General features: G+C 43.3%; 1 protein-coding gene across 1 annotated transcript in view; it reads right to left on the bottom strand.

Moving 5' to 3' along the window:
- Positions 1 to 24,404, bottom strand: part of FSHR (follicle stimulating hormone receptor) — a 198,193-nt gene that overhangs the window by 30,505 nt on the left and 143,284 nt on the right. The window contains 4 exon segments of the mRNA XM_086701137.1: positions 15,942 to 16,016; positions 16,125 to 16,193; positions 21,704 to 21,781; positions 23,151 to 23,222. Coding sequence (XP_086557263.1) covers positions 15,942 to 16,016; positions 16,125 to 16,193; positions 21,704 to 21,781; positions 23,151 to 23,222 — 294 coding nt within the window.

Below are 24,404 nucleotides of genomic sequence, written 5' to 3'. Positions count from 1 at the left end.
CATACAGTTTTTTTGCCTTGTAGGAGTCTCTGCTTGGGCAAATTAGCAGAGGTCTACATGGAAGTCCCCAGAAATGCGCATTTTAATCAAGTTTGTGTCCCTGGAGGACTTCTAGTAGCCATACCAGTGACATTGGGTGCCTTTCTGGCAGCATGGTTGGCAGCTGCAACTCTCACAACAACCAAGACCAGCTAGTGGCAGCATGGGGCTCTAAATGGTACCAGCTTAGACCTGTTGGAGCCAGCAGGTTGGCCATGAAGGAGTGATTCTGATGGGGGCAGTAGCACGTGATAATAAGGTCTCAGCACCCTTGGGGACCTTGGATATATGTGGGGAAGGAGAAACTTCTAATGTCTGCATTTCCTGTAAGTAAAAGTAGTGGGCACTCAGAACAATAAGCTTGGGGGTATGAAAATGCATTTGCTACCCCATGTGTTCTCAAAGTCTGGTGAAAATGACATTCTCAAAACCTTGTTTTCATTATGTCATTCATTTCCTTTCCCAAATTCTGTATGCTTCCTGTTGTCCACTGAAACCCACCTCTAATTTCTTCCCTATTTGTCATCTCCTTTTCCCAATCAAACTTAAAACAGTTTTTAATAATGGATGTCACTTTTTCCTTACAATGCAACATGGTTTCTACCCAAACCCTAGAGAAACAATACTTTCCAAGGCCACAGTTTCATTCTAACCTTCTTGATTTCTCAATTATATTTCATGTGTAAAACATTCTTCCTGAGACTTTTTCGTGGCATCACATTCTCTTTAATTTTTTCTGACATCTTCTTTGACTCTGGATTTTGTTGTTCTTTCTCTTCTATCTTTTCTTTAAATAGTGGAGTTTCTCCAAACTTTGGTACCTTTCTGACAGTATATAACCTTCTCAGATATTACCCACTTCTTTGGTTTCAGATACTGGAGATATGCTGATGGCTTCTGAATGTATGTTCCAGCTCAGATCCTACTTCTGAACCCAGGTCCAGATAATCAGTTGTCCATCATACCCCACTATGTTGATGACTTTCAAGTATTAAAACCGAATTTACCACCTTCCATTTAAATATGTTCCTCCTTTTGTTTTTCCCTTCTCAGCAAATGACTCCTCCATTTTCCTCTGTTGCTCAAGATGGAAACCGGAAGTTGTCCTTGACTCCCACCTCTTCCTCACTTGGACATTGGGTTTCATCATCTGAGGCCTGACTTTATATCTGTTTGAAATCCATCTATTCCTCTGGTACCACTTTAGTTTCTGTAGTTTTGGCCTAGACAAAGACAGTAGCCTCATAACTGTTGTGCTTGTGACCATGGCATTCACAAAGGTTCTCCAGAGTAATAGAACTAGTATAGGATATAAAGAGATCAATAGGAAGAAATTTATTATGGGAATTGCCTCATGAGATCCTGAAGGCTGGGAAATCCTGTGCTATGCTGTCTGTAAGCTGGAGAATTAGGAAAGCTGGAGGTATAGTTGAATCCAAGTCCAAAGGCCTGGGGACCAGGAAGGCCACTGGTCTAAGTTCCAGAATCTGGAGGCCCTCTCTCTGTCTCTGTCGCTCTCTCTCTCTCTCTCTCTCTGTCTCTGTCGCTCTCTCTCTCTCTCTGTCTCTGTCGCTCTCTCTCTCTCTCTCTGTCGCTCTCTCTCTCTCTGTCTCTGTCGCTCTCTCTGTCTCTGTCTCTCGGTCGCTCTCTCTCTCTCTCTGTCTCTGTCTCTGTCTCTGTCTCTCTCTCTGTCTCTCTCTCTGTCTCTCTCTCTGTCTCTCTCTCTGTCTCTCGGTCTCTGTCTCTCGGTCTCTGTCTCTCGGTCTCGGTCTCGGTCTCAGCCGGTGTCTCTGTCTCTGTCGCTCGCTCTCTCTCTCTCTCTCTCTGTCTCGGTCTCTGTCGCTCTCTCTCTGTCTCTCTCTCTCTCTCTCTCTCTCTGTCTCGGTCTCTGTCGCTCTCTCTCTGTCTCTCTCTCTCTCTCTCTCTGTCTCTGTCGCTCTCTCTCTGTCTCTGTCACGCTGTCTCTGTCGCTCTCTCTGTCTCTGTCTCTCTCTGTCTCTCTCTGTCGCTCTCTCTGTCTCTGTCTCTCTCTGTCTCTCTCTGTCTCTCTCTGTCTCTGTCTCTCGGTCTCTGTCTCTGTCTCTGTCTCTCTGTCTCTGTCTCTGTCTCTCGGTCTCTGTCTCTGTCTCGGTCTCTCGGTCTGTGTCTCTGTCTCGGTCTCTCGGTCTGTGTCTCTGTCTCGGTCTCTCGGTCTGTGTCTCTGTCTCGGTCTCTCGGTCTGTGTCTCTGTCTTGGTCTCTCGGTCTGTGTCTCTGTCTCGGTCTCTCGGTCTCTGTTTCTGTCTCGGTCTCTCGGTCTCTGTCTCTCTGTCTCGGTCTCTCGGTCTCTGTCTCTCGGTCTCGGTCTCTCGGTCTCTGTCTCGGTCTCGGTCTCGGTCTCAGCCGGTATCTCTGTCTCTGTCGCTCGCTCTCTCTCTCTCTCTCTCTGTCTCGGTCTCTGTCGCTCTCTCTCTGTCTCTCTCTCTCTCTCTCTCTCTCTGTCTCTCTCTCTCTCTGTCTCTGTCGCTCTCTCTCTGTCTCTGTCGCTCTCTCTGTCTCTCTCTGTCTCTCTCTGTCTCTCTCTGTCTCTCTCTGTCTCTCTCTCTCTCTCTGTCTCTCGGTCTCTGTCTCTGTCTCTGTCTCTGTCTCTGTCTCTCTGTCTCTGTCTCTGTCTCTGTCTCTCTGTCTCCGTCTCTGTCTCTCGGTCTCTGTCTCTGTCTCTCGGTCTCTGTCTCTGTCTCGGTCTCTGTCTCGGTCTCTGTCTCGGTCTCTGTCTCGGTCTCTGTCTCGGTCTCTGTCTCGGTCTCTGTCTCGGTCTCTGTCTCGGTCTCTGTCTCGGTCTCTGTCTCGGTCTCTGTCTCTGTCTCTGTCTCTGTCTCGGTCTCTGTCTCGGTCTCTCGGTCTCTCGGTCTCTCGGTCTCTCGGTCTCTCGGTCTCTGTCTCTGTCTCTGTCTCTGTCTCTGTCTCTGTCTCTGTCTCTGTCTCTGTCTCGGTCTCTCGGTCTCTCGGTCTCTCGGTCTCTCGGTCTCTCGGTCTCTCGGTCTCTCGGTCTCTCGGTCTCGGTCTCGGTCTCGGTCTGTCGCTCTCTCTCTCTCTCTCTCTCTGTCTCTGTCGCTCTCTCTCTCTCTCTCTCTCTGTCTCTGTCGCTCTCTCTCTCTCTCTCTCTCTGTCTCGCTCTCTCTGTCTCTGTCGCTCTCTCTCTCTGTCTCTGTCGCTCTCTCTCTCTCTCTGTCTCTGTCGCTCTCTCTCTCTCTCTCTGTCTCTGTCGCTCTCTCTCTCTCTCTGTCTCTGTCGCTCTCTCTCTCTCTCTGTCTCTGTCGCTCTCTCTCTCTCTCTGTCTCTGTCGCTCTCTCTCTCTCTCTGTCTCTGTCGCTCTCTCTCTCTCTCTCTCTGTCTCTGTCGCTCTCTCTCTCTCTCTCTGTCTCTGTCGCTCTCTCTCTCTCTCTCTGTCTCTGTCTCTGTCTCTGTGTCGCTCTCTCTCTGTCTCTGTCTCTGTCTCTCGGTCTCTGTCTCGGTCTCTGTCTCTGTCTCTCTGTCTCTGTCGCTCTCTCTCTCTCTCTCTCTGTCTCTGTCGCTCTCTCTCTCTCTCTCTGTCTCTGTCTCTGTCTCTGTGTCGCTCTCTCTCTGTCTCTGTCTCTGTCTCTCGGTCTCTGTCTCGGTCTCTGTCTCTGTCTCTCGGTCTCTGTCTCTGTCTCTCGGTCTCTGTCTCTGTCTCTCGGTCTCTGTCTCTGTCTCTCGGTCTCTGTCTCTGTCTCTGTCTCGGTCGGTGTCTCGGTCGGTGTCTCTGTCTCTGTCGCGCGCGCTCTCTCTCTCTCTCTCTGTCTCGGTCGGTGTCTCTGTCTCTGTCGCGCGCGCTCTCTCTCTCTCTCTCTGTCTCGGTCGGTGTCTCTGTCTCTGTCGCGCGCGCTCTCTCTCTCTCTCTCTGTCTCGGTCGGTGTCTCTGTCTCTGTCACGCGCGCTCTCTCTCTCTCTCTCTGTCTCTCTGTCTCGGTCGGTGTCTCTGTCGCGCGCTCTCTCTCTCTCTCTGTCTCGGTCGGTGTCTCTGTCTCTGTCACGCGCGCTCTCTCTCTCTCTCTCTCTCTCTCTCTCTGTCTCGGTCGGTGTCTCTGTCGCGCGCTCTCTCTCTCTCTCTCTCTGTCTCGGTCGGTGTCTCTGTCTCTGTTGCGCGTGCTCTCTCTCTCTCTCTCTCTCTGTCTCGGTCGGTGTCTCTGTCTCTGTCGCTCTCTCTCTCTGTCTCGGTCGGTGTCTCTGTCGCGCTCTCTCTCTCTCTCTCTCTCTCTCTGTCTCGGTCGGTGTCTCTGTCTCTGTCGCTCTCTCTCTCTGTCTCGGTCGGTGTCTCTGTCTCTGTCTCTGTCTCTCTCTCTCTCTGTCTCGGTCGGTGTCTCTGTCTCTGTTGCGCGCTCTCTCTCTCTCTCTCTCTGTCTCAGTCGGTGTCTCTGTCTCTCTGTCTCGGTCGGTGTCTCTGTCTCTGTCTCTCTCTGTCTCAGTCGGTGTCTCTGTCTCTCTCTCTCTGTCTCGGTCGGTGTCTCTGTCTCTCTCTCTCTCTCTCTCTGTCTCGGTCGGTGTCTCTCATACAGTTTTTTTGCCTTGTAGGAGTCTCTGCTTGGGCAAATTAGCAGAGGTCTACATGGAAGTCCCCAGAAATGCGCATTTTAATCAAGTTTGTGTCCCTGGAGGACTTCTAGTAACCATACCAGTGACATTGGGTGCCTTTCTGGCAGCATGGTTGGCAGCTGCAACTCTCACAACAACCAAGACCAGCTAGTGGCAGCATGGGGCTCTAAATGGTACCAGCTTAGACCTGTTGGAGCCAGCAGGTTGGCCATGAAGGAGTGATTCTGATGGGGGCAGTAGCACGTGATAATAAGGTCTCAGCACCCTTGGGGACCTTGGATATATGTGGGGAAGGAGAAACTTCTAATGTCTGCATTTCCTGTAAGTAAAAGTAGTGGGCACTCAGAACAATAAGCTTGGGGGTATGAAAATGCATTTGCTACCCCATGTGTTCTCAAAGTCTGGTGAAAATGACATTCTCAAAACCTTGTTTTCATTATGTCATTCATTTCCTTTCCCAAATTCTGTATGCTTCCTGTTGTCCACTGAAACCCACCTCTAATTTCTTCCCTATTTGTCATCTCCTTTTCCCAATCAAACTTAAAACAGTTTTTAATAATGGATGTCACTTTTTCCTTACAATGCAACATGGTTTCTACCCAAACCCTAGAGAAACAATACTTTCCAAGGCCACAGTTTCATTCTAACCTTCTTGATTTCTCAATTATATTTCATGTGTAAAACATTCTTCCTGAGACTTTTTCGTGGCATCACATTCTCTTTAATTTTTTCTGACATCTTCTTTGACTCTGGATTTTGTTGTTCTTTCTCTTCTATCTTTTCTTTAAATAGTGGAGTTTCTCCAAACTTTGGTACCTTTCTGACAGTATATAACCTTCTCAGATATTACCCACTTCTTTGGTTTCAGATACTGGAGATATGCTGATGGCTTCTGAATGTATGTTCCAGCTCAGATCCTACTTCTGAACCCAGGTCCAGATAATCAGTTGTCCATCATACCCCACTATGTTGATGACTTTCAAGTATTAAAACCGAATTTACCACCTTCCATTTAAATATGTTCCTCCTTTTGTTTTTCCCTTCTCAGCAAATGACTCCTCCATTTTCCTCTGTTGCTCAAGATGGAAACCGGAAGTTGTCCTTGACTCCCACCTCTTCCTCACTTGGACATTGGGTTTCATCATCTGAGGCCTGACTTTATATCTGTTTGAAATCCATCTATTCCTCTGGTACCACTTTAGTTTCTGTAGTTTTGGCCTAGACAAAGACAGTAGCCTCATAACTGTTGTGCTTGTGACCATGGCATTCACAAAGGTTCTCCAGAGTAATAGAACTAGTATAGGATATAAAGAGATCAATAGGAAGAAATTTATTATGGGAATTGCCTCATGAGATCCTGAAGGCTGGGAAATCCTGTGCTATGCTGTCTGTAAGCTGGAGAATTAGGAAAGCTGGAGGTATAGTTGAATCCAAGTCCAAAGGCCTGGGGACCAGGAAGGCCACTGGTCTAAGTTCCAGAATCTGGAGGCCCAAGAACCAGGAGCTGCAATGTCTGAGGCTAGGAGAAGATAGATGTTCCAGCTCAAGAAGAAAGCAAGCAAATTTGCCTTTTCTCTGCCTTTTTGTTCCTTTTGGGGCCTAACTGATGGAATGATGCCCACCTACATAGAGGGGGGTGATCTTCCTTACTCAGTCTACTGATTCAAATGCTAATTTCTTCTGGAAACAGTTTCATGGTTAGACCCATAAATGTTTTACCACTTATCTGGGCATCCCACAGCCCAGTCAAGTTGACAAATAAAATTAACTATCACAACCATCTCTCTCTCCCCAATGCAATCCTTACACTGCAGATTGGCATTTAAAAAAATCACCCAGATTATGGCTTCCTTCTTAAAACTCTTCGATGACTCCCCATTGTACTTTGATGAAGTACAAAGCATGGATGTGATGTGTGGGTCATTTGTCTGGTTTCTCTCCCATCCATTCTGTGCCCTTCTTTATGCTCTACTCTGTATTGCAGGATGGATGGCCTCTGCAGGTTCCATTTCCCAGATACCTTGTCAGTCAGCTTTCAGTTGGGTTTAGCAAATGAAACTGGTGGGAAATTAGAGGGTAAGATGAAGGGTGAAAGTTAAGTGTATGATTCCATGTGTCATTAGATCTTCTGAGGATCCAGCTTCTACTCATTTGCTCAAGTCCTAGCTTTAGTAATGGTTACCTACTAATGCTAATATTTGGACTACTTATACCCTGCTTGATATTTAGGCAAATTTACATTTGAGAGCTAATGATTACATATATGTAATACCGATGTATATTTCACTTAGTCCCCTCCTTGTTAGTATTGGCAAATTGGATAAACTTGGTATCTGTTACTCAAATTCTTCTGTATGCTTCCTGATTTTTTGCTTGCTTGTTCTATCATTACTGAGAGAAGTGCATTAAAATCTCCAACTATGATTTTGGATATGTATACTGCTACTTTTAGTTTTGTCAGTTTTTGCCTTACATATTTATGAAAATACTTCAGGTACATGGAAACTGAAACTTTTTAGATCTTCCTGGTGACTTGCTTTATATCTAGTAATAATTGTCTCCTAAAGCTTTGGATGTTTCTTTGCTAATTGCTCCTTGACCTCCAACTGTTGGAGTACCCATGGGCTCAGAGCCTAGACTTCTTTTCTCTAATTTCACTTAATCTTGGGTCTAGTCATCTAGTCTTACAGCTTAAACACCATTTATATGTTGATGGATCCCCTATATTTATCTCTAGATTACTCTGCTCTCCTGAACTGCAGACTCTTAACATTCAGCTGCTTCCTTAAGATCTCTTCTTGGATGGATGTTTAATGGGAAGGCCAAACTTTAGATATTAAAACTGAGTCCTGATTGTCCCCCCCAAACCTGTTCCACTTAAGGCCTTTCCAGTTGGAAAAATTTGTAAATCATGCTTGGTGCCTCTCTCTCTCACATTCCATATGCAAACCCTCAACAGAATATCTTGGCTTTATTTTCCACACATGCCTGGGATTTAACTATTTCTCACAACATTCATTACTATCACCATAAGGTAAAAGTTCTGGCATTCCAAGGTGTTTTCTCTAAATTATCTCCTAAGTATTTTGATTCTTGAGAACTGGGGTCCCTGGAGATAAGAGCCTGACCCATAAACCTTCATCCCTGTGATAAGTCTTCACATTCCACTGCTAGATGATCCAGCTGTCCTGGCCTGCTCTCCACTTCTACTTCCTATTGGTCCAGAGCTTCTCAGTATTTTTCTCTGCCCTAGAAAATCTCTTTAGTTTCTGTTTTCAGCACAATTGTTCCACTGACCAGGTCTGCTATTGACACTCACTCTGTTCTCTGAGTTCATGTTCTTGTTTCATCTGGCTTTTTCCTCCCTGCTCAAATGTGGAAGAAAGCAAAAACTTCATTTTGTCTAAAATAATTCAAGGCTCCATTCAAGGAATGAGATGAAAGTATAAAAAGTCCTTCAGGAACAATTTAAGCCAGGGCAATCATTACCTGCCATGAACATTTTTCATATTTTTAAAAGCAATAAATATAAAACAGAAAACTTTTTTCTTAGATATGCACCTCCGTTGAGTTCAGAATATAAAAAAATATCACATTAAATGAAGATTTCTAAAACAAACCAAAAAAACCCCCCAAATTATTAGATTCCATGGAATGCCCTCCTCTTATACACTGGGGTAGATTAAAGATGGCTATAAATTCTTTACATTCTTTCCATATAGGGTCTATTTGCTCTTCCCTTGAATTCAGGCTGACCTGAAATATCTTTGGATTGTAATAGCATATGATGAAAGTGTTGCTTTACCAGTTCTAGACCTTGCCTTTAAGAGTGCTGACAGCTTCTATATTGCTCTTAGAGAGCCCTAAGATGCCATGAAAGAACTCTAAATACCCTGAGACTGCTGTGCTGGGAAAAGTCTAAGCTATGTGTAGAGATCCCAGAGAATGAGATGAAATGCTATCTGTGTGTGTGCACGTGTGTGTGTGTAGAGAGAGAGAGAGAGAGAGAGCAATAGGAAGGAGGACAAATGCACAAGGCATGTGAGTGAAGGGGACTACTTGGAAATAGATCCCCCAGCCTTACTACCTGACTTGATATCACTTGGATCAGAGATAAGCTACCCACTTTTCTGAAACACTAGATTATGAACAAGATGGGATGATTATTTTGAGTCAGTAAGTTTCAGAATAGTTTCTATGCCATAATAGGGGTCCCAAATAGACTCCCACGGAAGTCTCTGTGATTCTGTCATCTCCATAATTTTTAACAGTATATAGAGATATTTTTCCTTGAAAGCCATTAAGAGTGCAATAGTAGTATATCCCATGGATCTTATGCCTTTCTCACCACTTACTAGCTTTTATATGCTAGCTATAAAAAATATTTCTTTTATGTTTATTTTTGAGAGACAGAGTGCAAGTAGGGGAGGGGCAGAGAGAGGGAGACACAGAATATGAAGCAGGCTCCAGGCTCTGAGCCATCAGCACAGAGCCCCATGCAGGGCTCTAACCATAAACTGTGAGATCATGACCTGAGCTGAAGTCAGAAGCTTAACCAACTGAGCCACCAAGGAGCCCCTATATCCTAGCTCTTTGTACTTGGATTTTCTCTCTGCTTCATGGCAGAGGGCTCCTTGCATTCTCACCAGTGACTTTCATGTACTAAGCACCCAGAAAATTGTTGATTTGTTTGAAGATCCACTGGGAAGTGACGCTGAATAAGAACATGGAAAAGGAAGAGCTAGGTCACCCCAGCCAACTGTGTTGTCCCCTGACTTCCAGCAGTTTCAAAGAATCTCCCACCTTGTGTTATCCCTTCTATCATTTCAAACAATATGAAATGATATTTCATACCATGAAATGATATCATGAAAAATATGTTCATGTATGTTTGTTTTGTCTGCTCAGATTTCAAATGCTCTGAGAGCCAGGATTATTAAGCTACTTATGGGTTATGGACTGTATCTAGCACAGTACTGGGCTCTCAATCTATTCAGAAGATAGTTATCTGATTAGCAGAGAAGTTTCATTATTAGTATCATAATACAAATGAGAGAGTGGAGCAAGTCTTACAGGACAGTCATTCTAAAAGGAGAAGGCTGTTGGGGCACCTGGGTGGCTCAGTTGGTTGAGCATCTGACTTTGGCTCAGGTCATGATCTCACGATTCCTGAGTTCAAGCCCCACATTGGGCTTGCTGCTATCAGCCTGTCAGCACAGAACCCACTTCAGATCCTCTGTCCCCTCTCTCTGTTCCTCTGTTGCTTGTGCTCTCCCCTAAACAAAGAAATACTTAAAAACAATAAAGGGAGAAGGCTGTGGGGCAGACTGAGAGAGGAAATCTGGATTTCAAGGTTGCTCAGCAAAGCGGTGACTGAAAGTATCAAAGGCACCAAGGAAGGGAGCAACCTTGTGCATATAGGTGTGTATGATAGATAAATAGATGTGTATGAGAGAAGCAGCAGAACCATGTATGTATTGGGTGGATTGACCTGACTGCAGTCCATTACCTAGGTGTTAGACTGGGAAGCCTGGTTGGGAAGTTTTGGTGCCTTTCTGCCTGCTCAGTTTTCTGGAGCCAGCTCCTTATTACAGCTACGGAGTATGTGATCTGTTGTCATTAGTGCTAGGTGGCTTTGCTGCTATGAGGCTAAAACATCTTGTCAGAGACCTGGGATCTGGATCTTCTGGTGGATGTTAAAAGGAGGGAGTGGTTGGTAAGAGACAAATGTAGAGTCACTTATAGTTCAGTAAGGCCAGTCTTGAGGAAAGTGGTTCCTGGGTGATGAGGGAAATAAGTCTTTATAGAAGTATTTACTTAAAGCTTGCTGGATACTTGCTGCAGTGAATAAACATGGGACCTGTCAAGACTTTCAAATTTTGGACTGACAGAAAAATGTTTCTGATATCTGCATGGATTAAGAAAAATCCATAGAAATTTATATCAGCAGGAACAAAGATAAGTGGATAGTGTTGAGTGTGGTTTGAGACTTTACTACTAGTATTTCCACTTTTGCTCTGTGTTCCCCTAAAACTTTATCTTTTTCCTGGCTACAATCTTTGTGCATGGATTGGAAATCTATTGTTAGATTTCAATTTCTTTGTAAAAACATTTTCCATGCTTAAGATGCAAATATACAGGGATGGGGGGGTAACAAAATAAGACATTATCAGTTACTCACATCTTCATGGAAGTGGATTATTACGACTATTGGCCAAAGGTGGGCTTAGAGAGAACACAAAGCATGGCAAGTGAGGGGTTTTTCAGAATGGTGATTCTGGGTAACCATATTGTGAGGAGTAAAGGGATGGAATTAGATCTCTGAGCCTTGAAAGCCAGGTGGAAGAGTCTAGAATTTATAATGAGCAAAATAATGGCTTACTGAAAGCTGTAGTTTTGTAGGATTAGTCTTGAGAACCTTGAACCTGGCACATAGCAAGTGCTTATAAATACTTGTTAGGTGAACTGGAAGGAGAAAGGATTGAAGGGAGGGAAGGGATGAAGTGGCCATTGCAGAAATTCAGGCATGAGTGCTCTCTTTGCCACACACCACCACTTCATCTGTTAAAGTCACTGTATCACATGACAAAGACTTATTCTGCTCTATTAGCATAGCCTCCTGAGGAAAATTTCTGTAGAGCATATTGTTCTGGGCAGTGACATATCTTCCTTGACCAGAATGAGATAGTTAAGGGCAGGCACTGTTTATTTTTAAATTTCTCTATCCCTTACACCTAGCATAGTACCAGACACACAGTAGGTGCTCAATCAACATCTACAAAATGTAGGACATGTATGACCCAATATACTCAGTGAATAGCTGAGAAGGTTTATTACTGACGTTGTTCCTGGGGCTGGTGAGCTGGACAAGGCGGGGGCATGGCTAGTTGTGGGCTTGTGTTTTTAATCATTGTCTTTCAGGCTGGTCTAGTGACTACAGTCTTTCTTTTTTTAAGATGTCACTTTGGTTAACATTTCAGCACATACTATATTTGGCAGGGACTGTTTCTGAGAATTTAAATGCTGAAAAGTACTAACAGGAGACATAAGGGGATGATGGCTGGCACTGAAGAGATTTAGTAATCCTAAATTGTTTGAACATTGTTAGGATTCCTGATTTTGAGACACAAAGCAAAAAGGGAGACAGCTGTCAGTAATAAGGTGCTGAGTCAGGAGAGGCAGGAGTTAAATTGCACTGTGTGCCCCATTTAATAAAGTGTGTTATAGCCAGTGCCACAAATTTGATTTGAACAATTTCTATTTTTCCCAGCAAAGATGTTATTACAGGTCAATCATTTCCATAAGTGAGAGCACATTTCTGGTGTATACTACACTGACAGATGGCTAGAAGACCTCTCTTTCATGATCCCAGGCGGAATAAAAAGGCAATTTACTATCTATAGGACTGTGGGTACACTGGTAATGGAAGAGAATCGTTCTTATACAAATAACTCAGTGTTTGAATCTGAACTATCAAATGAATCTGAGCTATAGCCAAATCAATTTGATAAACCATCAGAATATGATTGTACTGGCTCCAGCCTACAAAGGCAATGCATTAAATTTTCCCCACAGGAAACAGTTACCCAAGGAAACAGCAATTGCTTGATTGCTTAACATACACACACACACACACACACACACACACCCCACACACAAAACTTGAGTTCAGAATATCAGGTGAAAACTCAGATGGTCAAGACACCAGAGGGGGAAATCAAGGTGCTAGGCTGCTCCTCTGAAACTCAGTGGAGCTTGTCTGTGTGCCCCTGGCTTTTTCCACATCTATTTCTATTTGCGATGGAACAGCTCACCCTTGTACCCTCAGGTGTTCAGAGGTTCCCTGTTTTCACTCAGCTGAAAATTTTTGCCTTCAATAAAGGAGTTATCATTGGTTTGGGGACCCTTCCCTTGGCTCTCTTGGAATCCTTTGCACGTATCTACTGTGAGGACAAAAAACTGAGTCTGTTGGGGAGGAAGACTGACCACAGTTTGCTTGTGGAGGAGACATCCCAGAGACAGGAAGAAGTTTCCCAATTCCCAGCACTGGTTCTAGTGCAGTGATTTTTGATGTGCTCTCCAGACCAGCAACATCAGCTTCACCTGGCAGGTTATTAGACATGCAGGTTCTTAGGCCAACTCCTGACCTGATGAATCAAACTCTGGGGGTGGGAATCAGCAGTCTAGGGTTTTACAACCATGCCTGGTGATTGTGATGCATGATCACACTCAGAACCACTTACACCCGAGGTGCTTATAGCTGAGCTCTACTCTGCAATTGCCTTCTTCACACTTAGCCAAGATTTGGCTCCTCTCCAGGTACAGCCTGATTGTTGATGAAGAGGGCTGGCCCCTTGCCTTAATTCAAACTTTGAAGGGCCGTCTTAATTCCACAGCTCCCCATGGGGAGCTGAGGCTTCTGTTGCAAATGCATTGCAGTTCAACTTCCCTCTTAGCCTGATTGTGTTCTCAGCAAGTCCTTCCCTCATAAACTAATAGCACTCCTCAGTAAACCTCCTGCATGCAAACATCCATATCACAGTCTTATGTGGGGGGAATGGGAATTGGATCCAAGACATAGAGCCGTAGCCTGAGCATCTACTGAGCACTGAGTGATCTGCACCGTCTGTACTCCTCCTGTTCATTAACTCACAGCACCTGAGGTGGGCTAGTTTGGGGCACACGCCTAAACAAGCAACTCTCAGGCCAGGGTTTGGCCTATGAGTTAGTAGATTAAGAGATGGACTAGGCCATAGAATCCTAGTTCAGCAAGCAGAGGCTGGAAAGACATCTGCAGACAAACCTGAAAACCCCAGAAAGGAGGCTTGATGTTTAGGTGATCAATCCTCTTGCCCCTAAGGGGAGAAGAAGGAGACTAGCAATTATAGGCTGGGCTTTCAGCCATCATCTTGCACATATATCCTCATGCATTGGGGTGAAAGATGTGGGAATGTATTATCACTCTCAACCCTTTTAAGTCATGGCAAGTGCTTCATAATTCCTTTGGATTTTCTATAAATGTTATCCACTTTATTCTGGCCAGATAGGTTCCTGTGGTAAAAGCATTGAAATATGCACTTGTAACTTGAGGACTCTGTGGAGCTGCCTGTGATGGTGACATCCCTCTTCCTGCTGGCATTTGTGGGAGGGCTGGCTGGGGGATTCATGTCTGTGTTCTCCATTAAACACTTGGATGAGACACATGGCACAGTGCCTCAGCCTGGGACTTGCTTATGCACCTGTAGGAGATGCTCTTCTGTGCTATTTGCATTTATCATTTACTGGTGTTCTTAGGCTGGGAGTCTAGTGCTTACAGTTATTCCTCCTCTATTTTAGTTCACAGCCTATTGTATAACTTTCAGATGTTTGATTAGACATACTTATGTGCTTTAGACAACATGATATGGTGGGAATACATGGACTGTGAGGCAGAAGACCTAGTTTCTGGTCTAAACTCTGCCAATTACAATAGCAGTGTGATGTTTCATGGGTCTCTTTCAACTTCTAGTTCTGGTTTCCTGGATATTGAGCTCACTGAGGATCCAGTCCAGCTATGATTTAATAGTATACTCAGTGCAAACAACATATGGAAACCTATACCATCACAGACACATGCTGCCATGACAAACAGAGGTGTGTGTTTAGGAACATTCAAAACCCTTAAGACTTTTAGGTAAGTGAAATTGCCAGACTTCTCTGGTGGTGGTCAAAGACATCAACAGCACTTTCTATAAGTCTGTTGGTCTCCCAAGTACTTGAAGATGAGGAAACAGTAAACATTACAAGTTTTAAGTATGTGGTATATTAAAGCACACGGATGGTATGCCTGGCATTCCCTATTTGTCATGCCCATGAACTACTTGGTACTTCATAACACACATCATGACCTGTCATATTACGATGCATATTATTGTCTGATTCTCTTCTGAGAATATAAGCTTTCTGTGAGGAAGAACTTTCTGTGAGGAAACCAAGGCTTAGAGAGATGAAGGAATGGTTTTAAATCAAAGTAGTCTTCTCTGGCCTCTCTGCTTTCATCACGCCGATACTTTCTTCTTTTGCATATACTGCCCATCTCAAGCCAGCCATACTGAAATAATCATTGAACTTTTTTGAATAGAGTCCTATATATGGGTCAAACACATGCTCTGTCATGAATAATCACCCTCTGGAGTTTCTGCTCTACCATACGGGCTAGTGCTAGAGAGACACTATATTCCAGCCTGAAGGAGAGTATAAGCTTTTGGGTGAAAATTAAAGTGATGATAGATGGGAGGGAGGTAGATAAACACACACATGGGAACTGATATTGACTGTCAAGAGGTTCAGGCTAGTGGCTCTCAAATGCCTAAATTTACCTTAGGCAGGCCACAGAAGGATCACCTAGTAAAACTTGAGTTTTTTTATATGTTTGCTTATTTCTTTGCTCACTATTTTTTTCTTGCATATGACTTCTTCCTTCTGGGTTCCTTCCTTCCTACAGTACATTTATCAGTAGATGGAGTTGGTCTTGCTTAGAGCCCAGGAAAACACGTTTTTAAAAAGCTCTTGGAGATTGGGGTCCCTGCAGCCATAAAGGCTGTCAAAGTCACAGGAGGAAGAATTCACTGTTGACTGAGGTTGTCAGGGAAGAGGTGGCAGTTAGCATGACCCCAGTGGAGGGGCAGGAGCTGATGAGCATATGGGCAGTCCCTCATGGAGAGATTGAGATGAGGAAGCAACACCAGGAGGAGGGGTCCTCATGCTAGGCTGTGAGGTACTGGATGAGTCCCAAGAGGTCTGATTTAAGGCAAAGAGGATCCAAAAATAAGTGGTGTGTGGGGATCTCTCAGGGGAGGAAACTCCTAGACATTGAAGGTGAGGAAAGAGAACTGTGCTTTCCCTTTCATGGAAGGAATGTATAGCAGAGTCGTTAAGAGTCTATGTTATGAGTCAGACCAGTTTGATGTTAAATGCATGCTCCAAAGTTTCAATGGCTTTGGGTGAGTTAGTTAACCCCTCCAGGGAAGTCAGTTTTTCCTTCTCTAAAATGGGAACAATAGTTCCTCCTGCAGAGGTTTTATAAGGATTAAATTTGAAAATGCATCTTAAGCTTTTAAAACACTGCAGCTTGGTAAGGGCTCATTAAATATTTGTTGTTGTTATTGTTGCTGTTATGTGGATCAGCTTAAATTGTCCCTGTAAGTATTTGTAGATAACACAAATAAAAATTGCCAGCTCTGTATGGGAAGCTTCTCTGAATTGGAGAAAGTTGACATCTAAGTTATACATGTTGATATGTAGCACATGGAAACAGGAGAAGCTACTTACAGAATGACTGGTCCAGAGGCTCCCTGGAAAACATCATTAGGCAATTCTTCCAAATTAACGTTATCACTTAGATTCCTGGGGATGGAGATGAGGAAAGAAGGGAAACACAAAGCCACATAAATATCACTGTTGTAAGAGCCATTTCCCTCTAAATGGCCTGGAAGGATAGTCAGGGCTACTTACAGCTCATCTAGTTGGGTTCCATTGAATGCACAGTTGTGTATTTCTTGAATGCCATTCTTATTCAGCCATCTGAAATAAAAGGCCCATTAAAAAACCAATAATGTTAGATGCAAACAATACAGGGGGTTTCATAATTGGAAGCACTGGGGCAAGGTCAGACATTGCAGGTTATTGGCATAAATAAAATGCCACCCTTAAAGCTCAGGGACAGGAGTGGGAGGGAGGCTGATTTATCACTATATAACCTATGTGATGTTTGAAATTTGTATAATTAGCATGTATTATTTATTCAGAAAAAAAAATGTTGAAAAGGCACACTTAGGCCTAGCACCTGGATCCTGTAAGGTCTTTGCACACATTATTAGTGGGCAGAGACCATGCCATGGGGGGATAAGACAAAGATCTCTGCCATCCTGCAGAACTGAAATCATACCATTATTGGACAAGTGCTTATAAGACAAGGAACATTTTGTATCCCCTTTCTCTAAGATCTTATGTCTCTCACCCATGCTCATCCATAACAGCAGGCCTGGCTGTCATCAAAAAGTGATCTAATTAAGCTGTCAGACAACCTGAACATCTCCTGTGACCCATAGGGACCTGGTTATTGAAGGCTTGTGGAGGTGGCTCTGGGTTAAGCCAGAAAGGAAGAGAAATCAATTACAGAGACTGGGCTGTGGCAGGGCACAGTACTGTGAGTGGGAGCAGGAGGGGGCTTTGAGGTTGATGGGGGCTGGATGTGGAACAGTCATCCTGAGTGTGCAGAGGACGGTGAGCAGGTCTGCCTGGATAGGGGAGCCCAAGGAAACCTTGGGCTGACAACACAGCACTGCTGTGCTCCTGGATGGATCTGAAAACAAAACAAAATCGAGGTTGGGAGAGCTTAGCCTGAGGAGCCTTTGACCGCCTGCTCTTGATTTGCTGTCAGGTTCTTTTTCCTGTCAGGCTCAGTGGGTTTACAGTGTTTGAAAAACCGAGCCAGAGAGGCTCCTGCATGTTCAGGACTCTATTTCGTGGCCTGCAATGGGTAACTAGAAACACTTAAAATCACAGGACAGCAACAGCATGTTTTTTTCCTTTTTCCTGACAACCAGTATACCTAAAAAAAAAAAAAAAAAAAAAAAAAATCTAGACAGGAACCAGATAAATCTTCTTAAAACATAAGCAACCAATTGGTGAGTTCTGATGGCCAAGAAGTGGCTATACACCCCCACACCCCACTAACCTTGCCACTACCTGCCTACACCCCAGCTCTCCAGCCTCCTGACTGCTTTGTCAACCTGTTCCCAGGTAGTGAGTTGCTGGAGCAGCTGCCCCTAACCTGTGGGATGTAGGTCCCTGGGATTTTGGATCAAACACAGGAGATTAGCGAACTTCTTCTGTAAAGGGCCAGGCAGTACATTTTAGGTTTTGTGGGCCAAGAGGCAAAATGGAGGATATTACATAGATGATTTATACAGGCACTTATAAAGCAATGTCACAAATGTTTCCACTAAATTTAAAATGTAACACCAGAGTAAAAATTTTTTTGTAATAGCGGTCTATTGAAAAGAGTGGATTTCGGGGCGCCTGGGTGGCGCAGTCGGTTAAGCGTCCGACTTCAGCCAGGTCACGATCTCGCGGTCCGTGAGTTCGAGCCCCGCGTCAGGCTCTGGGCTGATGGCTCAGAGCCTGGAGCCTGTTTCCGATTCTGTGTCTCCCTCTCTCTCTGCCCCACCCCCGTTCATGCTCTGTCTTTCTCTGTCCCAAAAATAAACGTTGAAAAAAAAATTAAAAAAAAAAAAAAAAGAAAAGAGTGGATTTCTTGCTTTCTCTCTCCCCCTTTCTCTCTCTCTCCCCTCCCCATCTCTCCCCCTCCCCCTTTCTCTCACCCCCTCTCCCCCTCCCTCCCTTTCTCTCTCTCTTTCTCTCTCTTTTTCTCTTTCTCTTTCTTTCTTGCCTGTCTTTTCTTGCCTGTCTTTTGTCTGTCTTGTCTTCTCTTGTCTTCTCTTTCGCAGGATACCATTTTACTTAACTTACTTTCAATGGTAATGTTCCCTGCAGTCAAAATGTTCACTTCTAAAAACTTGTACTAATTTATGGTCCAGGTTTGGCTGACCCTTCATCTAACACAAGGGGTATGTAAATCCAGATGGGCTCCAACTATGTTTCTGAACACAAGATAGTATTTTCTGTACATATATTTCCTGCAAATAGATGTTGTTATGATTACATATTATAGAGGCTAATTTAGAAGAATTACTGTATTTGAAGTAACCCTTTGTCTTTATGGACTTTTCTTAATCAATGGATACCATCATATGGGGAGAGGGTAGAATTTTTTGATGTCAACAATGGATCTTTACACAAAAACCAAGTGATGCCCAGAACCTCTGCCCTGGGATTTACATGAGGTGGTAGCACTCAGCCACTAACAACGAGAAGCTGACACTTATGAAGTATAACTCTTAGCCTCTTAAGAGAGACAATGGTCATTTTAAAGCCTGATGATGATGACGACAAGGACAATCTGGGCACTGTATTGACTAATGAATAACTGGATCATGGTTTTCTCGAATTTTTACACATAGGTAGCTTTGGTAGAGGCTCAGGAGCTCCAGAAGCAGAAATTGCTCTCAGCCTGAAGAGTGAAGGTGCTGGGGGTGACCTGGCCTATTAAAGCTCCCTGGGGTAGGCAAGAGAGATAGAAACCGGTTGAGGAAGAGAGGAAATGCACATGGAGTGAGCCTTTTCTATGGCTGGGATGTGTGGGAGCTGATAGACCTGTAGCCTCATTTAATTTTTCCCCAAATCTGAGGCCATTCTGCTAATTGGCCATGGCTAGGTGTTTTCATTCGGACCCTCTGGTTGCAGGGTAGGGGTGGGAAGGGGCTCAGAGGCCTCAACATGGTGGACATTTAATCACTCATTTTCCTCTGAGTCACTAGCCAAGTATTTGATAATCCTTTATTACTGGGTTGTTTGAAAAAAAAATGTGTGTGTGTAATATTTATATGTATGTTGTATATGTACAATAAAGGTATTTTTAGAACAGGGTGTCAGTATTTTGAAAAATGCCAGTGCATAGAAAATGTTATCAGTCCTCCATGCCATTTTGCCATGCTTCCTTTTCTGAATATTCATAGGGGGAGAAAGTAGCCCTGCATCCAGAGGTAGCACCCAAATTAAGAAAAACTGGAGTGTTAATCTGTGTTGAGTATGAATTTTCTGATTCTATTATCTATGGGTAAGGACCATCTGAGGTCAAGAAAAGATTTTGTTCTCACAAAAATGAATTTATCCTTTAGAGATATGTCTGAGAAGTATTGACTCTCAAGAAAGCTCTCCTTTTTGGGAGAGTATGCTCTTCTGTCTTGTGTTCTAGACAAAAATAATGGCTTGCCAAAGTAGAAAACAGTGGAAATATCAGCACACTCGCACTTAATGATACATTTTTATAAAATATTCTGTTAATAGATTTGCCACATGATAATATTAAGTGACTTTGAATCACTAGATTTAAAAATGACACCTGTGTTAAGGCAAGTTTTATTTTTTTATTATTTAAAAAAATTTTTTTTTAACGTTTATTCATTTTTGAGACAGAGAGAGACAGAGCATGAACAGAGGAGGGTCAGAGAGAGAGACACAGAATCGGAAACAGGCTCCAGGCTCTGAGCTGTCAGCCCAGAGCCCGACGCGGGGCTCGAACTCACGGACCGCAAGCTCATGACCTTAGCTGAAGTCGGCCGCTTAACCGACTGAGCCACCCAGGTGCCCCAAGGCAAGTTTTAAAGAAGCACAAGAAGCACAGATATCCAGGGACAACTGATGACCTTTATCACTAGTCTCCTTCCATATGTAGCACGGCAGTCCATTCACTGTTGTTTGTGCTCTAACCCGCCAGGCTGATGTTACTAAGGTGCTTGCTATTTTCCCCTTTTCCTTCTATCTCCCGTATTCCTTTTTTTTTTCTTTTTAATCTTCATATCCTTGATGATTCTGTTTCTTCTGTTTGCTCTTTGCCTGGCTACATCCCACTTATCGTTAAAGCCTATCTTAGACGCAACTTCCTTTCTCAGCCACCTTTCCCTCATTAAACTGTTCCTTCAACCCTCACATCACACGCCAGTTGGAATAAATTAATCCTTCTTCAGTCTTAGAATAGTTGCTTTTATTTTGCAGACTTTTAGTTCTGTTTATATTTTAATTCATTTATTTTGCTCTCTCCTTCACTCATATTTCCCACACCCCATCAACTCATTCCAATACATGTGTACATAAATTCTGAATATCATCAGCATATTAAAAGCAAGGCTTAGGTAGGACTCACTAAAAATTTTTGTTGTAATACATGCCTTCAATTTTATTTTTTCCTTCACACTTGCAATTCCTCCACTAGTCTCTTTGAAACCTTTCTGTTGTTCTTTGTAATTAATTTACATCAAATGCTGTGCCTAGCTTTAATCTTCAATATTTCCTCATCTCTGTTTCTTCCCCCTTTCCTTTTTTGTATTGCTGAGTAGTCACTGAATCATGTTGCTGCTTTGAAAATGACTAAAATTCTTTCTTGGCTGGAACTTACCTTTTGTACATAATGACATTTTTTTTTTCAACGTTTATTTATTTTTGGGACAGAGAGAGACAGAGCATGAACGGGGGAGGGGCAGAGAGAGAGGGAGACACAGAATCGGAAACAGGCTCCAGGCTCCGAGCCATCAGCCCAGAGCCCGATGCGGGGCTCGAACTCACGGACCGCGAGATCGTGACCTGGCTGAAGTCGGACGCTTAACCGACTGCGCCACCCAGGCGCCCCCATAATGACATATTTTAAAGACAAACAGACACACACATTACTATATTTTTAAAAATTGCGACAATTTGTGAAATGGAAGGATAAAATGCTTTCTTTACAGATGTAATGGCAATTACCAGTTTCCCAAATGCCATTCTGTTAACCTAACTTTCATGGGTCCCACAAACTCTTGGGTAGACTCTAGCACTCTATTTCTTGGCCATTTTGGGGAGTGGGTAAACTGTCACACTGGCTCCTAAATAGAGAAGATTCCAAAGTAGTCCATCAATGGCACATAGTGCATTTAAAAACATTACCAAAAGTCAGAGGGAGTAACTCAGGCTCATTAAAAAAACGTGATTGTTCCAAGAAAATGAGAAGTCATCTTATGCCCAGCATGGGGTTGAATAGGAGCTGCTTGGCATGGTTATGAGAGAATATCTTTTGAATTCAGCCTCCTTCTTGATCTTTTTCTCTGGGCAACAAAAGCCTTGCCAGGCAATAACTAGCTTTATTGATGCATGAGTTCTGTCCTTCAGAACAGATGTTGCATCACAGGAGACCATCACTCACAGAGCAATTTTAAATACTTGAATCGCACCACAGAATCATAAATTATTAACATGACTCCATGTTGTGATTCTGAAATGCAAAGATGGAAATGAGAGAAAAATACTGAACCAGACAGAAATTTAAATGGTGAAATGCCAAAGTTACCTAAACACAAAAGGAGCATCCTGTTAAGAAAAAGATGATTAAATGAAAAACCAAATGTTACTCCATTGGAGTTTTTTTCTTTACTTACAAAATCATACTTTCAAAACTCAGCCCCATGAAAGAATTTCTTTCGACTGTGTGGATGTTTATATTATCTTGAATGTCTCTAGAAGAAAGAACAGGTACATTAGGTATTTATGCCAGCTCCACTCAAGTAACCTTCCAGCATTTAATTTCCTTGGCATGATGTGGTCTTTAGCTGAGGCAATGTTTGAACAGTTACTGTTTGGAAAGATGATGAGTTCAGAGTTAGGGAAATAAATGACCTCTAATTTATCTTCAGTATATCCGTTCTTAAAAGTGAAATTGCAGACATGCAGTCTCTTGTCTCTGAACATTTCCTTAGCTAATTTCACTGTGTTAAAGTTGTAGGAGACTCCTTTATTATCCTTGACTGCTCAGTATGCCAAAGCTACCTTTCACCTCCAAACCAAACTTCTCCATTCCCTATAGTTGGGACTTCATCTTCCTCCTGTCTCAATTCCCCTCTCACAGCCACTTGACCTCCTTTTCTACCTGGGTCACAGGAAAAATTGTAGCATTGATTTTTCTCTTCCTGAATGAAGGGGTGGGGAAAGTCTCATTTTTTGGTTTGTGTCCCTCATCCTCCCATCAAGCTTGACTGTTGGGTCAGATTTAACAAATAAACTGTATACAGAAGTGGTAAACTGCTTAGAACAATTTGAGAAATGTTAAGATTTTCTTTTTCTCTCCTTTTTCCCCTTTGTCCTTAGCTCCTTATACCGCTTCCCGATTCTTACAATTTCACTATTGAAAATACACTTGGCACTACACACTTTTTCCCCCTGTTCTTTAAAAATTCAGATGTCTTGGGGCGCCTGGGTGGCTCAGTCGGTTGAGCGTCTGACTTCGGCTCAGGTCGTGATCTCGCAGTTGGTCAGTTCGAGCCCCACGTCAGGCTCTGTGCTGACAGCTCAGAGCCTGGAGCCTGTTTCAGATTTTGTGTCTCCCTCTCTCTGACCCTCCCCCATTCACGCTCTGTCTCTCTCTGTCTCAAAAATAAATAAAGGTTAAAAAAAATTAAAATTCAGATGTCTTGGGAAAAGGCAAATAGCTTATCTTGCTGACAGTGTGAATTTGTCTGTCAAGTGGTTTCTTTATGCCTAGTATAGTAGATTTCTGGAGGGAAGAGGTGAGGGTGGGAGAAGACTGGGGTGGTGGGGTAGTTGTAGCAGGAAGGGCATGTAAATCACTAAATAGTGAAGAAAGGAGAGACTACTTGATTTGCTACAAACTGGTTGTGTTGATAACAGTCTTATTGAGGAGACTTCTGTCTCCACACTGAGCTTAGCTGGCTTTCAGGTAAAACCAAAGTTGCTTGCTCTTGGCCTTACTACCTCTGCTTACCCAGAGTGACATATTTGGAGGATGTAGGCTAAACAATACATATTACAGGCCCAGTGGCTGTTGGGCAAGCATCTATTGGTTAGGTAAATACTCAAGGAAAAACTTACAGTAGAACCTTTTGGAGAGATTGAATCTTGTGAACAGCTGGCAAGTGCTTAATACCTGTGTTGGATATTAACCTAGAGAGAGACAAAATAAGAGTGAGAAAAAAGTGAACATGGCTATCTTAACAATTGCTAAGGTATGAGCTTTCCAAATTCAAAATAACGATTTTGAGCTATCAGAAAAACCTACCAGAAAATTCCATAATATTCTTGACTCATGCTTACCTTTTCTATTTTAAGGCTGTGACCAAGGTCTAGCAAGGTATTGATTCCTTGGAGAAAATAAACTTATACTTAAAGCAGAAAGGGGCTGCTATGCCACATGCACAATGCTCTTTTTGTTTTTTTTGTTTTTTTTTTTTAAGATAAGTTAACATGATCAAAAAGCAACTTGTAACTAGATAACAAAATGTTCCTAAATCACCCTTTGTTTCCCACCTTCACATATTCTTTGGAGAGCTGACCCCAGTCCAAATAATTCTGTTGAGATTAGAACATGAGGTTCTGTGCCCTTTGATGGAGTATGCATGTAACCTAAACTGTGTCAATCAGACTGTCTCCTGGGAAGTGTTTGGAAGTTGATGAGAGCTGAGTCTGCTGGTGCCATCACCCTTAAGAGATAAACCATAAATTTCTGTAGCTGAAATGTCCAGAACTATAAAGGATCCTTCCCAAGGCCTGCTTGTTTTAGCCTGGGTTCCCCAGGAAGCAAGTCTTGAGAAGCCTGGGCTATAGGTAGTATATTTGATAATGAGCTCAAAGAGTTTGTGGCAGCAGTAATGAAACAGGGAAGAAAGATAATCAATACAAAGATAAGTTGTTGAGTTGGCCACCGCTACTGGTTACTGGTCCTTTATGCCAAGGACGTGATTTAGGAGATTTTCAAAATGGATCTGAGAGCTGTTGCTCTGAACTGGGGAGAAGGGTAAGCATTTATTTATGGACTATTATTTCGTTTTGGTCAGATGTGTCTCCATGGTGTTAACTCCCCACCTCTGACTTGCATGCCCTAGTGTCTAGTGGGTTCCTGCCAGGACAGAAGACCTAGGACAGGAAATGAGAGGTATACAAGGCTAAGCTAGGTGCAGTCCATTTGCACCTTCATTAAGCTGGTTGAATGTGAGTGGAATGGCTGCCACAGCAGTGGTAAACGTTTTGAAGTGACACATGAGAGTTGTTTGACACCTTCTTGTTCAGCATTTCCTTCTTTCTTGTGAGTTGCTCTGAATCCTTCTAATACCTCCTCACTACCATTTT

The sequence above is a fragment of the Puma concolor genome, chromosome A3, assembly GCF_028749965.1.
Source record: "Puma concolor isolate L17-30 chromosome A3, mPumCon1.1.hap2, whole genome shotgun sequence".
Taxonomy (NCBI): Eukaryota; Metazoa; Chordata; class Mammalia; order Carnivora; family Felidae; genus Puma; species Puma concolor.
This window is presented reverse-complemented; position numbering and strand designations above follow the sequence as displayed.